Source organism: Babylonia areolata, chromosome 13 (assembly GCF_041734735.1).
Source record: "Babylonia areolata isolate BAREFJ2019XMU chromosome 13, ASM4173473v1, whole genome shotgun sequence".
Classification (NCBI taxonomy): Eukaryota; Metazoa; Mollusca; class Gastropoda; order Neogastropoda; family Buccinidae; genus Babylonia; species Babylonia areolata.
This window is the reverse complement of record NC_134888.1, coordinates 7,821,579-7,840,769: the sequence shown is the minus strand read 5'-3', so window position 1 is coordinate 7,840,769 and position 19,191 is coordinate 7,821,579. Positions and strand designations below refer to the sequence as shown.

Sequence of the window (19,191 nt, the reverse complement as noted above, 5' to 3'; positions counted from 1 at the left end):
TGTGTGTTGTAACGGATGTGATGACTGAACACTACGGCTGTGTGTTGTAACGGATGTGATGACTGAACACTACGGCTGTGTGTTGTAATGGACGTGATGACTGAACACTACAGCTGTGTGTTGTAACGGATGTGATGACTGAACACTACGGCTGTGTGTTGTAATGGATGTGATGACTGAACACTACGGCTGTGTGTTGTAATGGATGTGATGACTGAACACTACGGCTGTGTGTTGCATTTCAGGCATCCTATTCCCCGCTGCCCACAGAGCAACAGGTACCTGACTCACTGAACACTGTTCTCCACCTGTCTCCTCGACTGGCTCTGATGCGCTGTGCTGTGCTGTGCTGTGCTGTGCTGTGCTGTGGTTTGGTGTGGTGTGCTGTGCTGTGTTACGGTGTGATGTGATGTGGTGTGGTGTGTTATCATATGGTCTGGTGTGGTTTGGTGTGGTGTGATGGTGTGGTGTGGTGTGATGTGTGTGGTTTGGTGTGTTATGGGATGGTGTGATGGCTTGGTGAGATGTGGTGTGGTGTGGTGTGGTGTTGTGTGTTGTAGTGTGCTGTGTTATGGTGTAATGTGGTGTGGTATGTGTAGTGTGGTGTGTTGTAGTGTGTTATGATGTGTTGTGTTGTAGTGTGGTATGGTGTGGTATGGTGTGTTATGATGTGTTGTAGTGTGTTATAATGTGTTGTGTTGTAGTGTGTTATAATGTGGTGTGTTGTTGTGTGGTATTGGTGTGGTGTGTTGTAGTGTGTTATAATGTGGTGTGTTGTTGTGTGGTATGGTGTGTTATGATGTGTTGTAGTGTGTTATAATGTGTTGTGTTGTAGTGTGGTATTGGTGTGGTGTGGTGCGTTGTAGTGTGTTGTAATGTGTTGTGTTGTGTGGTGTGGTGTGTTGTAGTGTGGTGTGGTGTAGTGTGATTCGAACCAGCGCGCTCAAGATTCTCTCGCTTCCTAGGCGGACGCGTTACCTCTAGGCCATCACTCCACATTGTGTGTTATAGTAGTATGCAGTGTGTTATAATGTGTTGTGTTGTAGTGTGGTATGGTGTGGTGTGGTGTGGTGTGTTGTAGTGTGTTATAATGTGTTGTGTTGTAGTGTGGTATGGTGTTGTGTGGTGTGTTTTTTATGGTGTGTTGTAGTGTGTTATAACGTGTTGTGTTGTAGTGTGGTATGGTGTTGTGTGGTGTGTGTTTTTTTTATGTTGTGTTGTAGTGTGTTATAATGTGTTGTGTTACAGTGTGGTACGGTGTTGTGTGGTGTGATGTGGTGTGCTGTGTTGTAGTGTGTTATAATGTGTTGCGTTGTAGTGTCGTATGGTATGGTGTGGTGTGGTATGGTGTGCTGTGTTGTGTCACTTTTGTGTAGGGGAGGGGGGAATAAATACAAGTCTGTGTGTGTGACACAAACCTGTGAACATTGTGTTCCTTGTCAGGCTCTTTGTGACTGAGCTACCTCTTCACAATATCATGAGCACCTACAATCTACAAACTGCTGTCCACTACTTTGGACTGAATGTCAAACAGCAGCAAATAAAATAAAAATGAAAGAAAAGAAAGAAAATGAATTCACTGATAATGTTCCATAGTTAGTCGTGCTGTGCTAGTGCCTGTACAGTAGTGTTTGTACCTATAGAATGGTTGGGGTTTTCTTTGCCAGTAAGTGTATGTAACAAACTGCTTTGATAAGTGTAAATTTGGATCATCATACTTTATTTTTTACCACACACTCACAGACTTGTTTATGCTACAACCTAGGTGTAGTGTTTTCCGCTTTTGAAATGAAGTGATGGCCTAGAGGTAACGCGTCCGCCTAGGAAGCGAGAGAATCTGAGCATGCTGGTTCTAATCACAGCTTAGCCGCCAATATTTTCTCCCCCCTCCACTAGATCTTGAATGGTGGTCTGGACGCTAGTCATTCGGATGAGGCAATAAACCGAGGTCACGTGTGCAGCACGCACTTAGCGCACGTAAAAGAACCCATGGCAACAAAAGGGTTGTTCCTGGCAAAATTCTGTAGAAAAATCTACTTCGATAGGAAAAACAAATAAAACTGCATGCAGAAAAAAATACACACACACAAAAAAATGGGGTGGCGCTGTAGTGTAGCGATGCGCTTTACCAGCCCGAATTTCACACAGAGAAATCTGTTGTGATAAAAAGAAATACAAATAGAAATGATATAATATTTATGTCAAATTTGGCTGTAAAAAATGCTCAGAAACCTGCTACCCTGAAACTACACTTTTTGCCCATCCAAGCCACACTTGTATCCGTATGGGGGTAAACAGGTCTGCACTCACAAAGGTGTTCGATAGTTTTTTTGTTTTAGATCAAGAACAATGGACTTGTGACATGCACTCAGATGGTTTAAGAATTGAAAAACAAACAAACAGTGGACTTGGGATATTGTAAAGACATCCATTCATACTGGTTCAGATATAGACAGAAAATTTCACATCTCACTCCTCAGTCAGCCATGTTCCCGTGCATAATAGAAATCACACAGGAGACGGATATCTTTGCAAATAAAAAAACAAACTATATTTGAAAAATTCACACATTCACTCACACACTCATACTAACTATGGTTGAAGGGCAACAACACACTGCACAACACATAACGGGAATACTCAGTCCTTCAAGTCTGTTTCATTCCAGTCCTAGCTGCTGCTGCTGCTGCTGTTGTGGCTGCTAGGTCTCGGCCCAGCACCAACCCACAAGCCCTTTAAAATGAAGATACTTTCAGTTCATCTTGGATAATGTACGTGTTTAGGCTGGTCTCCGTATTGTCTTGTCTTGTCTGCAAGTCCCGTCAGTCACATATGTGAGTGGATGTGTGTGTGCCCTGTACAATTTCACTAACTTCCCTAGGTTCAGTCACACATCATCATCACCATTAATTTACCAGTTATAAATTCATGATTCCTTAGCTATGTCTTCGTACTAGTAGTTCACCTTTAGCCTCTTTCTGTCTTTCGAATGCAGTCATATGTTTTCCAAGCAAACGCTAGAAATTACATATTACAAATTTATATTCCATTATTCCAGCGTTGTGAAGAATCAAATCAAATCAAATTATGGTGCTTAGAGCCTAGCCGACCGCTAAGGCCATCTCAAGGCTTTCGCCACTTTGAGTGTTAAGAAGAAAGTCTCAGTGGAAATCATTCTAACAATGATACAAAGATTAGGTAAAATCAAGTGTAAGCAGAACAATATTCTTTTCTCCCTGTCATAGTAGCAATGATATCATAAACACTTTGACAAAAAGGAATCTTGCTGCCAAGTTTAGAAACAGTATGATAATATAATAACATTGTGTTTTTTTTAAAAGACCAAAAAGCAAAATGACCATCAAATGCACATACAAATACACTTATCTAAAATACTCCATCGACGCTGTAACAATGAAATAAAATAAACACCAGAATTATTTAAAGCTGTTTTTTTTTTTTCACTCTCACCTGAGCACCGGGGTCTCAGAGCCAAAGTTCTCTGCAGCTGTAAGTTGAACGGCCGCACTGGTTCGGTGACAAACAAGTTGTGCCAGAGAGCATGCATCTACCTGAGCTCTCACCTGAACATCCATATATGAAAAATAAATGCTCACTTGAGCACCCCATGTGTCTCGTGCAACCACGCACATAACAAAATTTTCTCTTTCAATTAAAGTGGAATGCCACACGAAAAAAAACGTCTGCTTCGATGTGATGAATTTCATCACAGGCATGCACTTACAAGGTTTCTTGGGTTCTGATTCTGTGTTTCATGTTTTAAATTTCATTTTCACCCGATGTAGTGTATCTTATGTATTGTTTGGTCAGAAATTTAGACACACACTCATTCATGCACGCATCTTCCCACCAAGACACACACACACACACACACACATTTAACACATGACACACACAGAGATGCACACACACACACACATGCACACACATTAAACACTCAAACACACATACGCGTTTAACACTGACACACACAGAGATGCACACACACACACATGCACACACATTAAACACACACACACACACACACACACACACACACACATATGAACACACATTAAACACCAAAACACCAAAAATGATATGAAACACTGCTGCATGTTTGTTGAATGTGACACTGTCTGCAGCAGTCTTTGGTGTACAAAATATGATGTGAACATATTGCATGTTTATTGTGTGTGACAATGTCTGCAGCTGGACATGTCTTACGAAGTGGTCAGTATTTTCTGCTGATGTTTAGTCATAGACACATTCTTGCTGTGTGTGTGTGTGTGTGTGTGTGTGTGTGTGTGTGTGTGTGTTTCGCAGAAAACACAGTCACTAACATAACCATTCTGTAAAAGATGGCTGTTTGATATTCAGAAAGCACATTAACATAACCATTCTGTGAAAATTGGCTGTTTGATATTCAGAAAGCACATTAACATAACCATTCTGTAAAAGATGGCTGTTTGATATTCAGAAAGCACATTAACATAACCGTTCTGTGAAAATTGGCTGTTTGATATTCAGAAAGCACATTAACATAACCATTCTGTAAAAGATGGCTGTTTGATATTCAGAAAGCACATTAACATAACCACTCTGTGAAAATTGGCTGTTTGATATTCAGAAAGCACATTTCTGAAAGCACATTAACATAACCATTCTGTGAAAATTGGCTGTTTGATATTCAGAAAGCACATTAACATAACCATTCTGTGAAAATTGGCTGTTTGATATTCAGAAAGCACATTAACATAACCATTCTGTGAAAATTGGCTGTTTGATATTCAGAAAGCACATTAACATAACCATTCTGTAAAAGATGGCTGTTTGATATTCAGAAAGCACATTAACATAACCATTCTGTGAAAATTGGCTGTTTGATATTCAGAAAGCACATTAACATAACCACTCTGTGAAAATTGGCTGTTTGATATTCAGAAAGCACATTAACATAACCACTCTGTGAAAATTGGCTGTTTGATATTCAGAAAGCACATTAACATAACCACTCTGATATTGTTTTTGTTGTTATTTTGCTCGTGTTTTTTTTTTTAAGTTAACAGCATGGACCTCTGAATATTTTATTTGTTTCTTAATGATGATAATGACAACGATGATAATCACAAAAATGATAATAATAAATAATAATGATACTTTTTGTTCTGCTTGATTAACAGCATGAACTTCACATCTGTTGTTCATTTTGATGAAAACAATATTAACAATGATAATAATGAGGATAATTATAGTGATAATGATGATGATAATAATGATAATAATAATGATAATGATAATATTGATAATGATGATAATGATACTACTACAACTTCTACTCTACTACTACTGCTGGTAATACTATACTCTCTGATGTAGTATTTTGGGTCCTGCACTTTCGAAAAACCAATCTTGGTCTTGTATTTGGCAGTCAGGACTTAAGTTTTCCTGTCGGTGGCTTCCTTTCAGCTTTCACCACTGTCTTTCATCAGGAATCTTCCTTTCAGCTTTCACCACTGTCTTTCTTCAGGAATCTTCCTTTCAGCTTTCACCACTGTCTTTCATCAGGTATCTTCCTTTCAGTTTTCACCACTGTCTTTCATGAGGAATCTTCCTTTCAGCTTTTACCACTGTCTTTCATCGGGAATCTTCCTTTCAGCTTTCATCACTGTCTTTCATCAGGTATCTTCCTTTCAGCTTTCACCACTGTCTTTCATCAGGTATCTTCCTTTCAGCTTTCACCACTGTCTTTCATCAGGAATCTTCCTTTCAGCTTTCACCACTGTCTTTCATCAAGTATCTTCCTTTCAGCTTTCACCAGTCTTTCATGAGGTATCTTCCTTTCAGCTTTCACCACTGTCTTTCATCAGGTTTCTTCCTTTCAGCTTTCACCGTGTCTTTCATCAGGTATCTTTCCTTGACTGCTACTACTACTGCTGCTGAACCCAATCTTTTTCAAACAGAAGTCAAAGCACTTTTACATGTTCAGAACTCATTGAAATGTAAATGACAAAATTATAAAAATAAATCAGCTTCTGCGCTGACTGCAGACATTATGACACCAGTCAACCAGCTCACACACACACACACACACACACACACACACTCTTACACTCTTTCTCTCTCTCTCTCTCTCTCTCACACACACACACGCATACGCACACACACCCCCACACCCACACCCACACACACATGTGCATGTGCACACTTCCGTATTGTATTTCTGTTTACCTTTATCAGCAGTTTTATTACAAGCATTAAAAGAGAAAGGAGACGCCTGTGATCCTCCAACAGCTGTTGTTAGACTGTTGTAGGCAGGACCAGCTGATGTCATTGATTGCTCTTCTTGTCTGTCATATTTTCTGTCTTAGATATGAATTTTTTTTTTTAATTATTATTATTATTTTTTTTATACATCAGTGGTTTATGTGCTTGCTCCACAACTTTCCTTGTGACAGGTCCACCCACACAGTGTACACCTGTGTGTCTGTGTGCTTGACTGTGTGTGTATAGATGTGTGTTTGTACACATATGCATATTTGTGAGTGAATGTGGGATCATATGTTTGTGTGCGTGTGTCTGTGTCTGTGTCTGTCTGTGTGCATATGTGTGTGTGTGCATATATATGTGTGAGTGTGTGGAGGGCGACTGGTATGTACATACATTTGTTTGATTGTTTATATATATATATGATTGTTTATATCCATTGTGCTTATGTGTGTGTGTATAGTTTGCTTGTCACATTTTGGTGTGTATACATGTAACATTGAGTTATATATAAAATGTGTGTTTTGTTAAGCACTTAAGCAGGTTTCTGGATAGTGTGCTCTATAAGTATCCATTATTATTATTCGCAACGTTATTATTATTACTACTGCTGTTATTATTGTTGTTATTATTATGTCATTATATATGTGCATGTGAGTTTGTCTTCTTCACAGATAGGTTATAGGCATGCTTCCAGTACATACTTTTTTGCTCATTTGCATGTGTATGAGTTTTTTTGTTTTCTTCTTAATTTTTTACTTCAAGTGCTGGATTAAAAAAGAAAAAAGAAAAAGCAAACAAAGCAGTGAAAAAAAAAAGTTTTCTTTTGTTGATGTATTGTGTGCTGTGTGCCTTTTTGTGTGTTGAATGTAATTCACAACTCCTGGCCTTATCACAGGTGTGAAAATTGCTGGGTATGTTTCATGGGTAATATTCACAACACATAGTCTTACCATAGGTGTGAAAATTGCTGTGTATGTTAAAATGAATGGTAAGTATTCACAACTCCTGGCCTTATCATAGGTGTGAAAATTGCTGGGTATGTTTCATGGGTAATATTCACAACTCCTGGTCTTATCATAGGTGTGAAAATTGCTGGGTATGTTTCATGGGTAGTATTCACAACTCATGGTCTTAATGTAGATGTGAAAAATACTGTGTATGTTAAAATGAATGGTAAGTATTTACAACTCCTGGCCATATCACAGGTGTGAAAATTGCTGGGTATGTTTCATGGGTAGTATTCACAACTCATGGTCTTAATGTAGATGTGAAAAATACTGTGTATGTTAAAATGAATGGTAAGTATTCACAACTCCTGGCCTTATCATAGGTGTGAAAATTGCTGGGTATGTTTCATGGGTAATATTCACAACTCAGGTCAGGTCAGGTCAGGTCTCTACCTGCCACAGGTACCATGTAACCCTGTGCTACCTGTCACATGCGGGCAGATGGAGCTCGACAGCCCGGGAAGGCAGTCCATCTAAGACAAGGAAAAGTCTGAAGTAAAACCCATGAAGTGCTAAGGAATGCAGGACAGTCTCGACATGCATTGACCCTGGGTCCATGGCCATGTCCCGACTTTCAGTAGCCGCGCCCCCGTGCCTCCGAGGAAGGTTTTTGAGCCAGAGGCTAGGACAAGGACAGTCTGATATAAAACCTACGACCTGAGGACCTCACTGTCACCGTCCCAGCTTGCTAGGCTATGGCAGATGAACCACGGGTGTAAAGGGTGGGGCCAGTACTGCGCACACTGCACTCCACCTAAAAATTCCATTGCGCAGGCTTGAAGGACACGTCCACGTCCGCGCCACCAATTCACAACTCATGGTCTTATCACAGGTGTGAAAATTGCTGGGTATGTTTCATGGGTAATATTCACAACTCATGGTCTTATCACAGGTGTGAAAATTGCTGGGTATGTTTCATGGGTAATATTCACAACTCATGGTCTTAATGTAGGTGTGAAAAATACTGTGTTTAAAATGAATGGTAAGTATTCACAACTCCTGGCCATATCATAGGTGTGAAAATTGCTGGGTATGTTTCATGGGTAATATTCACAACTCCTGGTCTTATCATGGGTGTGAAAAATACTGTGTATGTTTCATGGGTAGTATTCACAACTCATGGTCTTAATGTAGATGTGAAAAATACTGTGTATGTTAAAATGAATGGTAAGTATTCACAACTCCTGGCCTTATCATAGGTGTGAAAATTGCTGGGTATGTTTCATGGGTAATATTCACAACTCCTGGTCTTATCACAGGTGTGAAAATTGCTGGGTATGTTTCATGGGTAATATTCACAACTCATGGTCTTATCACAGGTGTGAAAATTGCTGGGTATGTTTCATGGGTAATATTCACAACTCATGGTCTTAATGTAGGTGTGAAAAATACTGTGTATGTTAAAATGAATGGTAAGTATTCACAACTCCTGGCCTTATCATAGGTGTGAAAATTGCTGGGTATGTTTCATGGGTAATATTCACAACTCATAGTCTTATCATAGGTGTGAAAATTGCTGGGTATGTTGCATGGGTAATATTCACAACTCATGGTCTTAATGTAGGTGTGAAAAATACTGGGTATGTTTCATGGGTAGTATTCACAACTCATGGTCTTAATGTAGGTGTGAAAAATACTATGTTAAAATGAATGGTAAGTATTCACAACTCCTGGCCATATCACAGGTGTGAAAATTGCTGGGTATGTTTCATGGGTAGTATTCACAACTCATGGTCTTATCATAGGTGTGAAAATTGCTGGGTATGTTTCATGGGTAGTATTCACAACTCCTGGCCATATCGTAGGTGTGAAAAATGCTTTTTTCTGATGTCTTCCAACAGTGTTTATAATGCATGAAATATCCAGAGAAGAGACGTCAGGCTGTTGATTTGTGAGGGTGGTTGTGATGTGTGAAATGTTCATGTGACTGTTTTATCAGGAGGACAGCGAGGTCACCTCCCTGGATGACCCACAATGCAATGCTGCAGATGGCCGCTCTTCTGCTGATCATGTCTCTGACACCAGTCAGCTGGTCAGGTATGCCTCAGGCCAGCACATCATGTCACACCTCTCTTGACGGAATTGTGTGAAGGATGGTGTGTGATGGATGTTCACTGCTAGTTTCTGTTCTCAAGACAAGTCAGGATGGTGTGTGATGTATGTTCACTGCTAGTTTCTGTTCTCAAGACAAGTCAGGATGGTGTGTGATGTATGTTCACTGCTAGTTTCTGTTCTCAAGACAAGTCAGGATGGTGTGTGATGTATGTTGTTCACTGCTAGTTTCTGTTCTCAAGACAAGTAAGGATGGTGTGTGATGTATGTTGTTCACTGCTAGTTTCTGTTCTCAAGACAAGTCAGGATGGTGTGTGATGTATGTTGTTCACTGCTAGTTTCTGTTCTCAAGACAAGTCAGGATGGTGTGTGGTGTATGTTGTTCACTGCTAGTTTCTGTTCTCAAGACAAGTCAGGATGGTGTGTGGTGTATGTTGTTCACTGCTAGTTTCTGTTCTCAAGACAAGTCAGGATGGTGTGTGGTGTATGTTGTTCACTGCTAGTTTCTGTTCTCAAGACAAGTCAGGATGGTGTGTGGTGTATGTTGTTCACTGCTAGTTTCTGTTCTCAAGACAAGTAAGGATGGTGTGTGATGTATGTTGTTCACTGCTAGTTTCTGTTCTCAAGACAAGTCAGGATGGTGTGTGATGTATGTTCACTGCTAGTTTCTGTTCTCAAGACAAGTAAGGATGGTGTGTGATGTATGTTCACTGCTAGTTTCTGTTCTCAAGACAAGTCAGGATGGTGTGTGGTGTATGTTGTTCACTGCTAGTTTCTGTTCTCAAGATAAGTAAGGATGGTGTGTGTTGTTCACTGCTAGTTTCTGTTCTCAAGACAAGTAAGGATGGTGTGTGATGTATGTTGTTCACTGCTAGTTTCTGTTCTCAAGACAAGTCAGGATGGTGTGTGATGTATGTTCACTGCTAGTTTCTGTTCTCAAGACAAGTCAGGATGGTGTGTGATGTATGTTCACTGCTAGTTTCTGTTCTCAAGACAAGTCAGGATGGTGTGTGATGTATGTTGTTCACTGCTAGTTTCTGTTCTCAAGACAAGTCAGGATGGTGTGTGATGTATGTTCACTTACTTGTCTTGAGAACAGAAACTAGCAGTGAACTCTGTGATGTGGTGTGATGTGATGTGGAGTGGTGTGGTGTGATGTGGTGTGATGTGGAGTGATGTGGTGTGATGTGATGTGATGTGGAGTGGTGTGATGTGATGTGGAGTGTGATGTGGAGTAGTGTGATGTGATGTGGAGTGGTGAGATGTGGTGTGGTGTGGTGTGGTGTGATGGTGTGGTGTGTTGTGATGTGATATGGTGTGATGTGATGTGGTGTGGAGTGATATGATGTGATGTGGAGTGGCATGATGTGGTGTGGTGTGATGTGATGTGGAGTGGTGTGGAGTGGTGTGATGTGATGTGGTGTGATGTGATGTGGAGTGATGTGATGTGGTGTTGTGTGATGTGATGTGGAGTGGTGTGGTGTGATGTGTGATGTGGAGTGATGTGATGTGATGATGGTGTGTCACAGGAAGGAGGAAGCACTAGGACCCAGAGATGTACTGAAGCAGAAGGCCTTTTACCAGCTGTGGTTCATCTTCCTTCTGAACGGGCAGGGCGTCCTCTTTGTCTCCACCTTGTACAAGGTGATCACTTTGTTCTGGTCTCTCTTCACCTCTTTCCACTTTGATATTCATTGATTTGTTTGCCTGTGTATTGTAAAGCTTTATCAGCCGTGGTTTATCTTGCTGCTGAACGGACAGTTTGTCTCCACCTTGTACAAGGTGATCGCTCTCACTGTCACATCAGTCACTGGTATTGTGGACACTCTGTCACTGATACATCAGTCAACAGTATTATGGACACTCTGTCACTGATACATCAGTCAACAGTATTATGGACACTCTGTCACTGATACATCAGTCAACAGTATTATGGACACTCTGTCACTGGTACATCAGTCAACAGTATTATGGACACTCTGTCACTGATACATCAGTCAACAGTATTATGGACACTCTCACTGATACATCAGTCAACAGTATTATGGACACTCTGTCACTGATACATCAGTCAACAGTATTATGGACACTGTCACTGATACATCAGTCAACAGTATTATGGACACTCTCTAACTGATACATCAGTCAACAGTATTATGGACACTCTCACTGATACATCAGTCAACAGTTTTATGGACACTCTGTCACTGATACATCAGTCAACAGTATTATGGACACTCTGTCACTGATATATCAGTCAACAGTATTATGGACACTTTCACTGACACATCCGTCAACAGTATTATGGACACTCTGTCACTGGTACATCAGTCAACAGTATTATGGACACTCTGTCACTGGTACATCAGTCAACAGTATTATGGACACTTTCACTGATACATCAGTCAACAGTATTATGGACATTCTGTCACTGATACATCAGTCAACAGTATTATGGACACTCTGATACATCAGTCAACAGTATTATGGACACTGTCACTGATACATCAGTCAACAGTATTATGGACACTTTCACTGATACATCAGTTGATATTGTGGACACTTTCTCACTGATACATCAGTCAACAGTATTATGGACACTCTCACTGGTATATCAGTCAACAGTATTATGGACACTCTGTCACTGATACATCAGTCAACAGTATTATGGACACTTTCACTGATACATCAGTCATTGATATTGTGGACACTCTCTCACTGATACATCAGTCAACAGTATTATGGACATTCTCTCACTGATACATCAGTCAACAGTATTATGGTCACTCTGTCACTGATACATCAGTCAACAGTATTATGGACACTCTCTCTCACTGATACGTCAGTCTACAGTATTATGGTCACTCTGTCACTGATACATCAGTCAACAGTATTATGGACACTCTCTCTCACTGATACGTCAGTCTACAGTATTATGGACACTCTCTCACTGATACATCAGTCTACAGTATTATGGACATTCTCTCACTGATACATCAGTCAACAGTATTATGGTCACTCTGTCACTGATACATCAGTCAACAGTATTATGGACACTCTGTCACTGATACATCAGTCAACAGTATTATGGTCACTCTGTCACTGATACGTCAGTCTACAGTATTATGGACACTCTGTCACTGATACGTCAGTCTACAGTATTATGGACACTCTGTCACTGATATATCAGTCAACAGTATTATGGACACTCTCACTGATACATCAGTCAACAGTATTATGGTCACTCTCTCACTGATACATCAGTCAACAGTATTATGGACACTCTCTCACTGATACATCAGTCAACAGTATTATGGACACTCTCTCACTGATACATCAGTCAACAGTATTATGGACACTCTCACTGATACATCAGTCAACAGTATTATGGACACTCTCACTGATACATCAGTCAACAGTATTATGGACACTCTCTCTCACTGATACGTCAGTCTACAGTATTATGGACACTCTGTCACTGATACATCAGTCAACAGTATTATGGACACTTTCATTGATGCATCAGTTATTGATATTGTGGACACTCTCTCACTGATACATGTCACACTGATACATCAGTCAGCAGTATTATGGACACTCTGTCACTGATACATCAGTCAACAGTATTATGGACACTCTGTCACTGATACATCAGTCAACAGTATTATGGACACTCTGTCACTGATACATCAGTCAACAGTATTATGGACACTCTCACACTGATCAACAATAATAATATTAAGGACACTCTCTCACTGATACTGTTTGATTGTTTTTTGAATGAGACAGAGGGGCTGTTAGGTTTTTGACTCGCTTGTGTAAACAAAGTGAGTCTGTGTTTTAACCTGGTGTTCGGTTGTCTGTGTGTGTGTGTGTGTGTGTGTGTGTCTTTGTGTCTGTGTGTCCCTGTGTCCGTGGTAAACTTTAACATTGACATTTTCTCTGCAAATACTTTGTAAGTTGACACCAAATTAGGCATAAAAATAGGAAAAAGTTATTTCCAGTCATCTTGTTTAAAACAATATTGCACCTCTGGGATGGGCACAAAAAAATAAAAAAATGAAGCCTAATTATATGCAAACTGCATTTACTGTTATATTTATATTTTTTGTATTCTCTAAACTTGGCACTTTGATCTGATATTCTGATCCAACAACAAGAGCAGTCATTATTATCATTTTTTGTTCAAACAGGAACATCCTTTGCTAAGCATGGAAGTTTTATTTATTTTGCAAACGTTTTGGTGCAGGTAGTAAAGAAGGGAAATTACTCTGTAATTAATGCTAGGGGACTTAATTTGCTTTAAACTGATCTTTCTCATCTTAAACATTACATTTTGAAATTATACTCAATACATAAAAAGCTTGGATTTTTTTTTAAGTGCATCACAAGTGAGTTTTGAAGGCCTTGCCTCTCTTGTTTATACATGTTTGTATCACTTTGAATGGGACATGAAAATTGTTACGTTCTGCATGTCTATCATTTTGAATGGGACATGGAAACTGTTAGTTTTTATACACGTTTCTATCACTTTGAATGAGACACAGAAATTGTGCTGACTGTAGATATTTTGCAGACAGTACGGTTTGATGGCTTGATAGCATATGGGTAGAAAGATACTGTTAAATGGAAAAAAAAAAAAAAAGCAGGCCCAATGTACAGTGAATCAAGTGATGATTGGATTTGTACTGTTTGTTTCAGGCATATAGACAGACAAACAGACACAATGTGCATTGAATCAAGCGACGTTTGTATTCTGTGTTGTTTGTTCCAGGCATATGGACAGACGTTCATTGCTGACGATGTGTTCTTGGCGTGGGTGGGGACCTTCGCTGCTTTCTGTAACGCTGGTGGTAGAATCTTTTGGGGTTCCGTTGCTGATCGATACTCCTTCAAGGTAGGAGTCTTGATGTGGGCTAGGGACTGCGGGACGAAGCTGTGCTCTGTTCTTCCTGTCATAATGTTGTAGCTGTGTGTTGTTGCATGCTGTTGATGTATGTAAATGTTATTGCTGTATGTCATTGTATGTGAATGTTTTTGATGTCTGTTGTCAGTGTATGTAAATTTTGTTGCTTTATGTTGTTGTTGTATGTGAATGTTTTTGCTGTGTGTTGTTGATGTATGTAAATTTTGTTGCTTTATATTGTTGTTGTATGTGAATGTTGTTGCTGTATGTTGTTGCTGTGTGTTGTTGTTGCTGTATGTTGTTGCTGTGTGTTGTTGTTGCTGTATGTTGTTGCTGTGTATTGCTGTTGCTATATGTTGTTGTTGCTGTATGTTGTTGTATGTTGTTGTTGTTGTATGTGAATGTTTTTGCTGTGTGTTGTTGATGTATGTAAATTTTGTTGCTTTATATTGTTGTTGTATGTGAATGTTGTTGCTGTATGTTGTTGCTATGTGTTGTTGTTGCTGTATGTTGTTGTTGCTGTATGTTGTTGCTGTGTATTGCTGTTGCTATATGTTGTTGTTGCTGTATGTTGTTGTATGTTGTTGTTGTTGTATGTTGTTGCTGTGTGTTGTTGTTGCTGTGTGTTGTATGTTGTTGCTGTGTGTTGTTGTTGCTGTGTGTTGTATGTTGTTGCTGTGTGTTGTATGTTGTTGCTGTGTGTTGTTGTTGCTGTATATTGTTGCTGTGTGTTGTTGTTTTGTATTGTTGCTGTATGTTGTTGTTGTGTATTGTTGTTGTATGTTGTTGCTGTATGTTGTTTTTGCTGTGTGTTGTTGTTTTGTATTGTTGCTGTATGTTGTTGTTGTGTATTATTGTTGTGTGTTGTTGTTGTATATTGCTGCATGTTGTTGTTGTGTGTTGTTGCTGTATGTTGTTGCTGTGTGTTGTTGTTGTATGTTGCTGTATGTTGTTGTTGTGTGTTGTTGCTGTATGTTGTTGCTGTGTGTTGTTGTTGCTGTGTGTTGTTGCTGTATGTTGTTGCTGTATGTTGTTGTATGTTGTTGCTGTGTGTTGTTGCTGTATGTTGTTGTTGTATGTTGTTGCTGTATGTTGTTGTGTGTATTGATGTCTGTTGTTGCTGTATGTTGTTGCTGTATGTTGTTGTGTGTATTGATGTCTGTTGTTCTTGTGTGTTGTTGTTGTATGTTGTTGCTGTGTGTTGTTGCTGTGTTTAAATGATGTTGATGTATGTTGTTGATGTATGTTGTTGCTGTATGTTGATGTATGTTGTTGCTGTTTGTAAATGTTGTTGCTGTATGTTGTTGCTGTATGTAAATGTTGTTTGTGTATGTTATTGCTGTATGTTGTTGCCGCTGTGTGTTGCTGTGTGTTTCTGTATGTAAATGTTTTGCTGTATGTTGTTGTTGATGTATATGAATGTTGTTGTTGTCCTGCAGACGGCCATGCTGTGTCTGTGTACGATGTTCACGATACTGATGCTGACCTTGGGGTTGAGCAGCGTGGGGGGACGATGGATGTTCCTGCTGTGGGTGGGTCTGCTCTTCATGGCCTTCTCCGGCAGTTTCTCCCTCCTGCCCACCGCCACCGCACGCTCCTTCGGACACACATACGTCGCCAACAACTACGGCCTTGTCTTCACCTCACAGGTCACTGTCACATCCATTTTCACCTGAAGGAGGCGTCAGTGTGTTCCAACAGATCCATATTCACTGCTCCACGTGCGCTTGTCAGATGCCTGACAGCAGCATGACGCAGTGCACTTGTCAGGCTTTGAATGCATGCTTATACATTTGTGAACCTATCAGAGTGGAGTTCTCCTACAGAAGTTTTGCCAGAGGACAACACTTACATTGCCTTGGGGTATTTTCCATTGCACCAAGTGCATGCCGCGCATGGGACGTTGGTTTAGCGTCTCATCTGAATGACTAGATGCTATCTCAAACGTGAGAGAAAGGATGAGACTGGGATTACAAACCCAGACCGTGAGAGACATTGTATTTGCAGATCAGTGTCTTAACCATTTTGCCTCCTTTGTATCGGGTCACCAGGGGGGAGGGGTAGATGTGATGTTTGGGTGTGTGGAAGGGGACTGAGTACTTGTGGTCCATTTGGACCAGGGATGGGGAGTGGGTACCTGTGGTCCATTTGGACCAGGGATGGGGAGTGGGTACCTGTGGTCCATTTGGACCAGGGATGGGGAGTGGGTACCTGTGGTCCATTTGGACCAGGGATGGGGAGTGGGTATCTGTGGTCCATTTGGACCAGGGATGGGGAGTGGGTACCTGTGGTCCATTTGGACCAGGGATGGGGAGTGGGTACCTGTGGTCCATTTGGACCAGGGGTGGGGAGTGGGTAATGTGGTCCATTTGGACCAGAGATGGGGAGTGGGTACCTGTGGTCCATTTGGACCAGGGATGGGGAGTCAGGTGATATCAGAGATATGAGGTGATGTGTGTTGTTGTTGGGTGATCACCAGTCCCATTGGTGATATAGTGATGTGTGTTGTTGTCGGATGATAACCAGTCCCATTGGTGATATAGTGATGTGTGTTGTTGTCGGATGATAACCAGTCCCATTGGTGATATAGTGATGTCTGTTGTTGTCGGATGATAACCAGTCCCATTGGTGATATAGTGATGTCTGTTGTTGTCGGATGATAACCAGTCCCATTGGTGATATAGTGATGTGTGTTGTTGTCGGATGATAACCAGTCCCATTGGTGATATAGTGATGTGTTGTTGTCGGATGATAACCAGTCCCATTGGTGATATAGTGATGTGTGTTGTTGTCGGATGATAACCAGTCCCATTGGTGATATAGTGATGTGTTGTTGTCGGATGATAACCAGTCCTATTGGTGATATCAGATGATCGTATTGTATGATATCAGGTGACATGTATTATCAGGTGATAACCTGTCCCACTCATGATAGCAGGTGATGTGTGTTTTATGATATCAGCTGATGTGTGTTGTAGTCAGGTGATAATCTGTCGCACTGGTGATGTCAGGTGATTGTGGAGTCAGATATTGTGTGTTACCAGGTGATAACCAGTCCCAATGTCTATGTCAGATATTGTGTGTTACCAGGTGATGACCAGTCCCAATATGATGTCAGATATTGTGTGTTACCAGGTGATAACCAGTCCCAATTGTGATGTCAGATATTGTGTGTTACCAGGTGATAACCAGTCCCAATTGTGATGTCAGATATTGTGTGTTACCAGGTGATAACCAGTCCCAATATGATGTCAGATGTTGTGTGTTACCAGGTGATAACCAGTCCCAATTGTGATGTCAGATATTGTGTGTTACCAGGTGATAAACAGTCCCAATATGATGTCAGATATTGTGTGTTACCAGGTGATAACCAGTCCCAATATGATGTCAGATATTGTGTGTTACCAGGTGATAACCAGTCCCAATTGTGATGTCAGATATTGTGTGTTACCAGGTGATAACCAGTCCCAATATGATGTCAGATGTTGTGTGTTACCAGGTGATAACCAGTCCCAATATGATGTCAGATGTTGTGTGTTACCAGGTGATAACCAGTCCCAATTGTGATGTCAGATATTGTGTGTTACCAGGTGATAACCTGTCCCAGTATGATGTCAGATGTTGTGTGTTACCAGATGATAACTAGTCCCAATTGTGATGTCAGATATTGTGTGTAACCAGGTGATAACCAGTCCCATTGGTGATGTCAGATATTGTGTGTAACCAGGTGATAACCAGTCCCATTGCCGCAGTGCTGACCATGTCACTGAAGTCGGCCATCGGATGGTATGGGATGTTCTACATGGTGTCTGCCTTTTCCTTCACCAGTGAGTGTGAGGGGGATGCCCTGGGAAACTTTGTTACCCTGTGAAATGGTAGCCCCTACCTTCATGGAAATCTGTGTTTCAAATGTCTTCTTTTCCAGGGCTGTGTTTGTTTGTTTGAATGCCTCTGAAGCACATTTAGCAAACCAGAGTAATGACACAGTTTAACATTTACAAGTAAGGGTTTTTGGTTTAGCTGTAATGTACTAGTAGTCATTGTTTAATAAGTTTTGATTTTCTTTTTTAAAACAATTTTCTCTTTTCATGACAAAATGTACATTGTGACTAAAACACTGTATCAAGGCAACAACACCGTTTTTGAAATTCAATCAGTCACTCATTGTTGTGGTGTACATGTTTTTTCATTGGATATCTATTTTCTGTTTCAGGTTTTTGGCTGACAGTGTTCTTCAGACAGAAGATGCCGGATGGAAGTGATGTGTAACAGGCTGGTGTGTAACAATGATGTGTTACAATGGTAGTAACAGGGTGGTGTGTAACAGTGATAACTTGTCATGGCAAGCATGTATGCTTCGCTGTCACAATGATGAAGTAACTAGTCATCGAAATATTCTGACTTTTCCCTGCTTTGCATTCAGTTCGTTGACAAAAATGCTGGTACTTTTAGCTTGGGGAATCTTTCTAGATCCTATTCATAGCTAGAAACACCATCAACGTCATGAGGCAGTCCTTTATTTGAACGTTTTGATTGGGTTACTGACTGCGGTGTTTGCCTGACTCCTCTCCTCGCTCGCTCAACAAAATGTCGGACTGACGCCACATTTGTGATTTCAGATGAAAATCCATCACCTTCCCCACCCCATCCATGCCTTAAATCATCACTTCTTTCCCTGTTCCTCTCTCCTCAATTAGTATATATATATATATATATATATATATATATATATATATAAAGATTAAAAAAAAAGACAAAAGGAAACCAACAAATTATTCAATTAGTAGAATTACAACAAAGAGCCAATTTGGCTCCTAATTAAACTCTGAACTATTTCAAACACAAATTCATAGTCATATAAAACGTTTCTAATGTAAGCAGATAGAACTGCAGATTTTGTAAATGAAAGAGGTAGATATATTTTTAACTGTTGACATTTACATATAATTTCATTAC

At 40.3% G+C, this 19,191-nt stretch overlaps 1 protein-coding gene across 3 annotated transcripts in view; it reads left to right on the top strand.

Moving 5' to 3' along the window:
* Window positions 1-18,963, top strand: part of LOC143289024 (apicoplast pyruvate carrier 1-like) — a 35,510-nt gene extending 16,547 nt beyond the window's left edge. Inside the window, exons 6-13 of one of the 3 annotated variants that reach the window (XM_076597801.1) lie at window positions 246-278; window positions 4,213-4,233; window positions 9,217-9,314; window positions 10,859-10,973; window positions 14,104-14,226; window positions 15,675-15,884; window positions 17,963-18,062; window positions 18,449-18,963. In XM_076597801.1, coding sequence (XP_076453916.1) covers window positions 246-278; window positions 4,213-4,233; window positions 9,217-9,314; window positions 10,859-10,973; window positions 14,104-14,226; window positions 15,675-15,884; window positions 17,963-18,062; window positions 18,449-18,504 — 756 coding nt within the window. In that variant the 3' untranslated portion in view covers window positions 18,505-18,963. The remainder of the gene's footprint in view (window positions 1-245; window positions 279-4,212; window positions 4,234-9,216; window positions 9,315-10,858; window positions 10,974-14,103; window positions 14,227-15,674; window positions 15,885-17,962; window positions 18,063-18,448) is intronic. The other 2 variants (XM_076597802.1, XM_076597803.1) reach the window with 2 other exon arrangements.
* The last annotated feature ends 228 nt before the right edge of the window (window positions 18,964-19,191 follow it).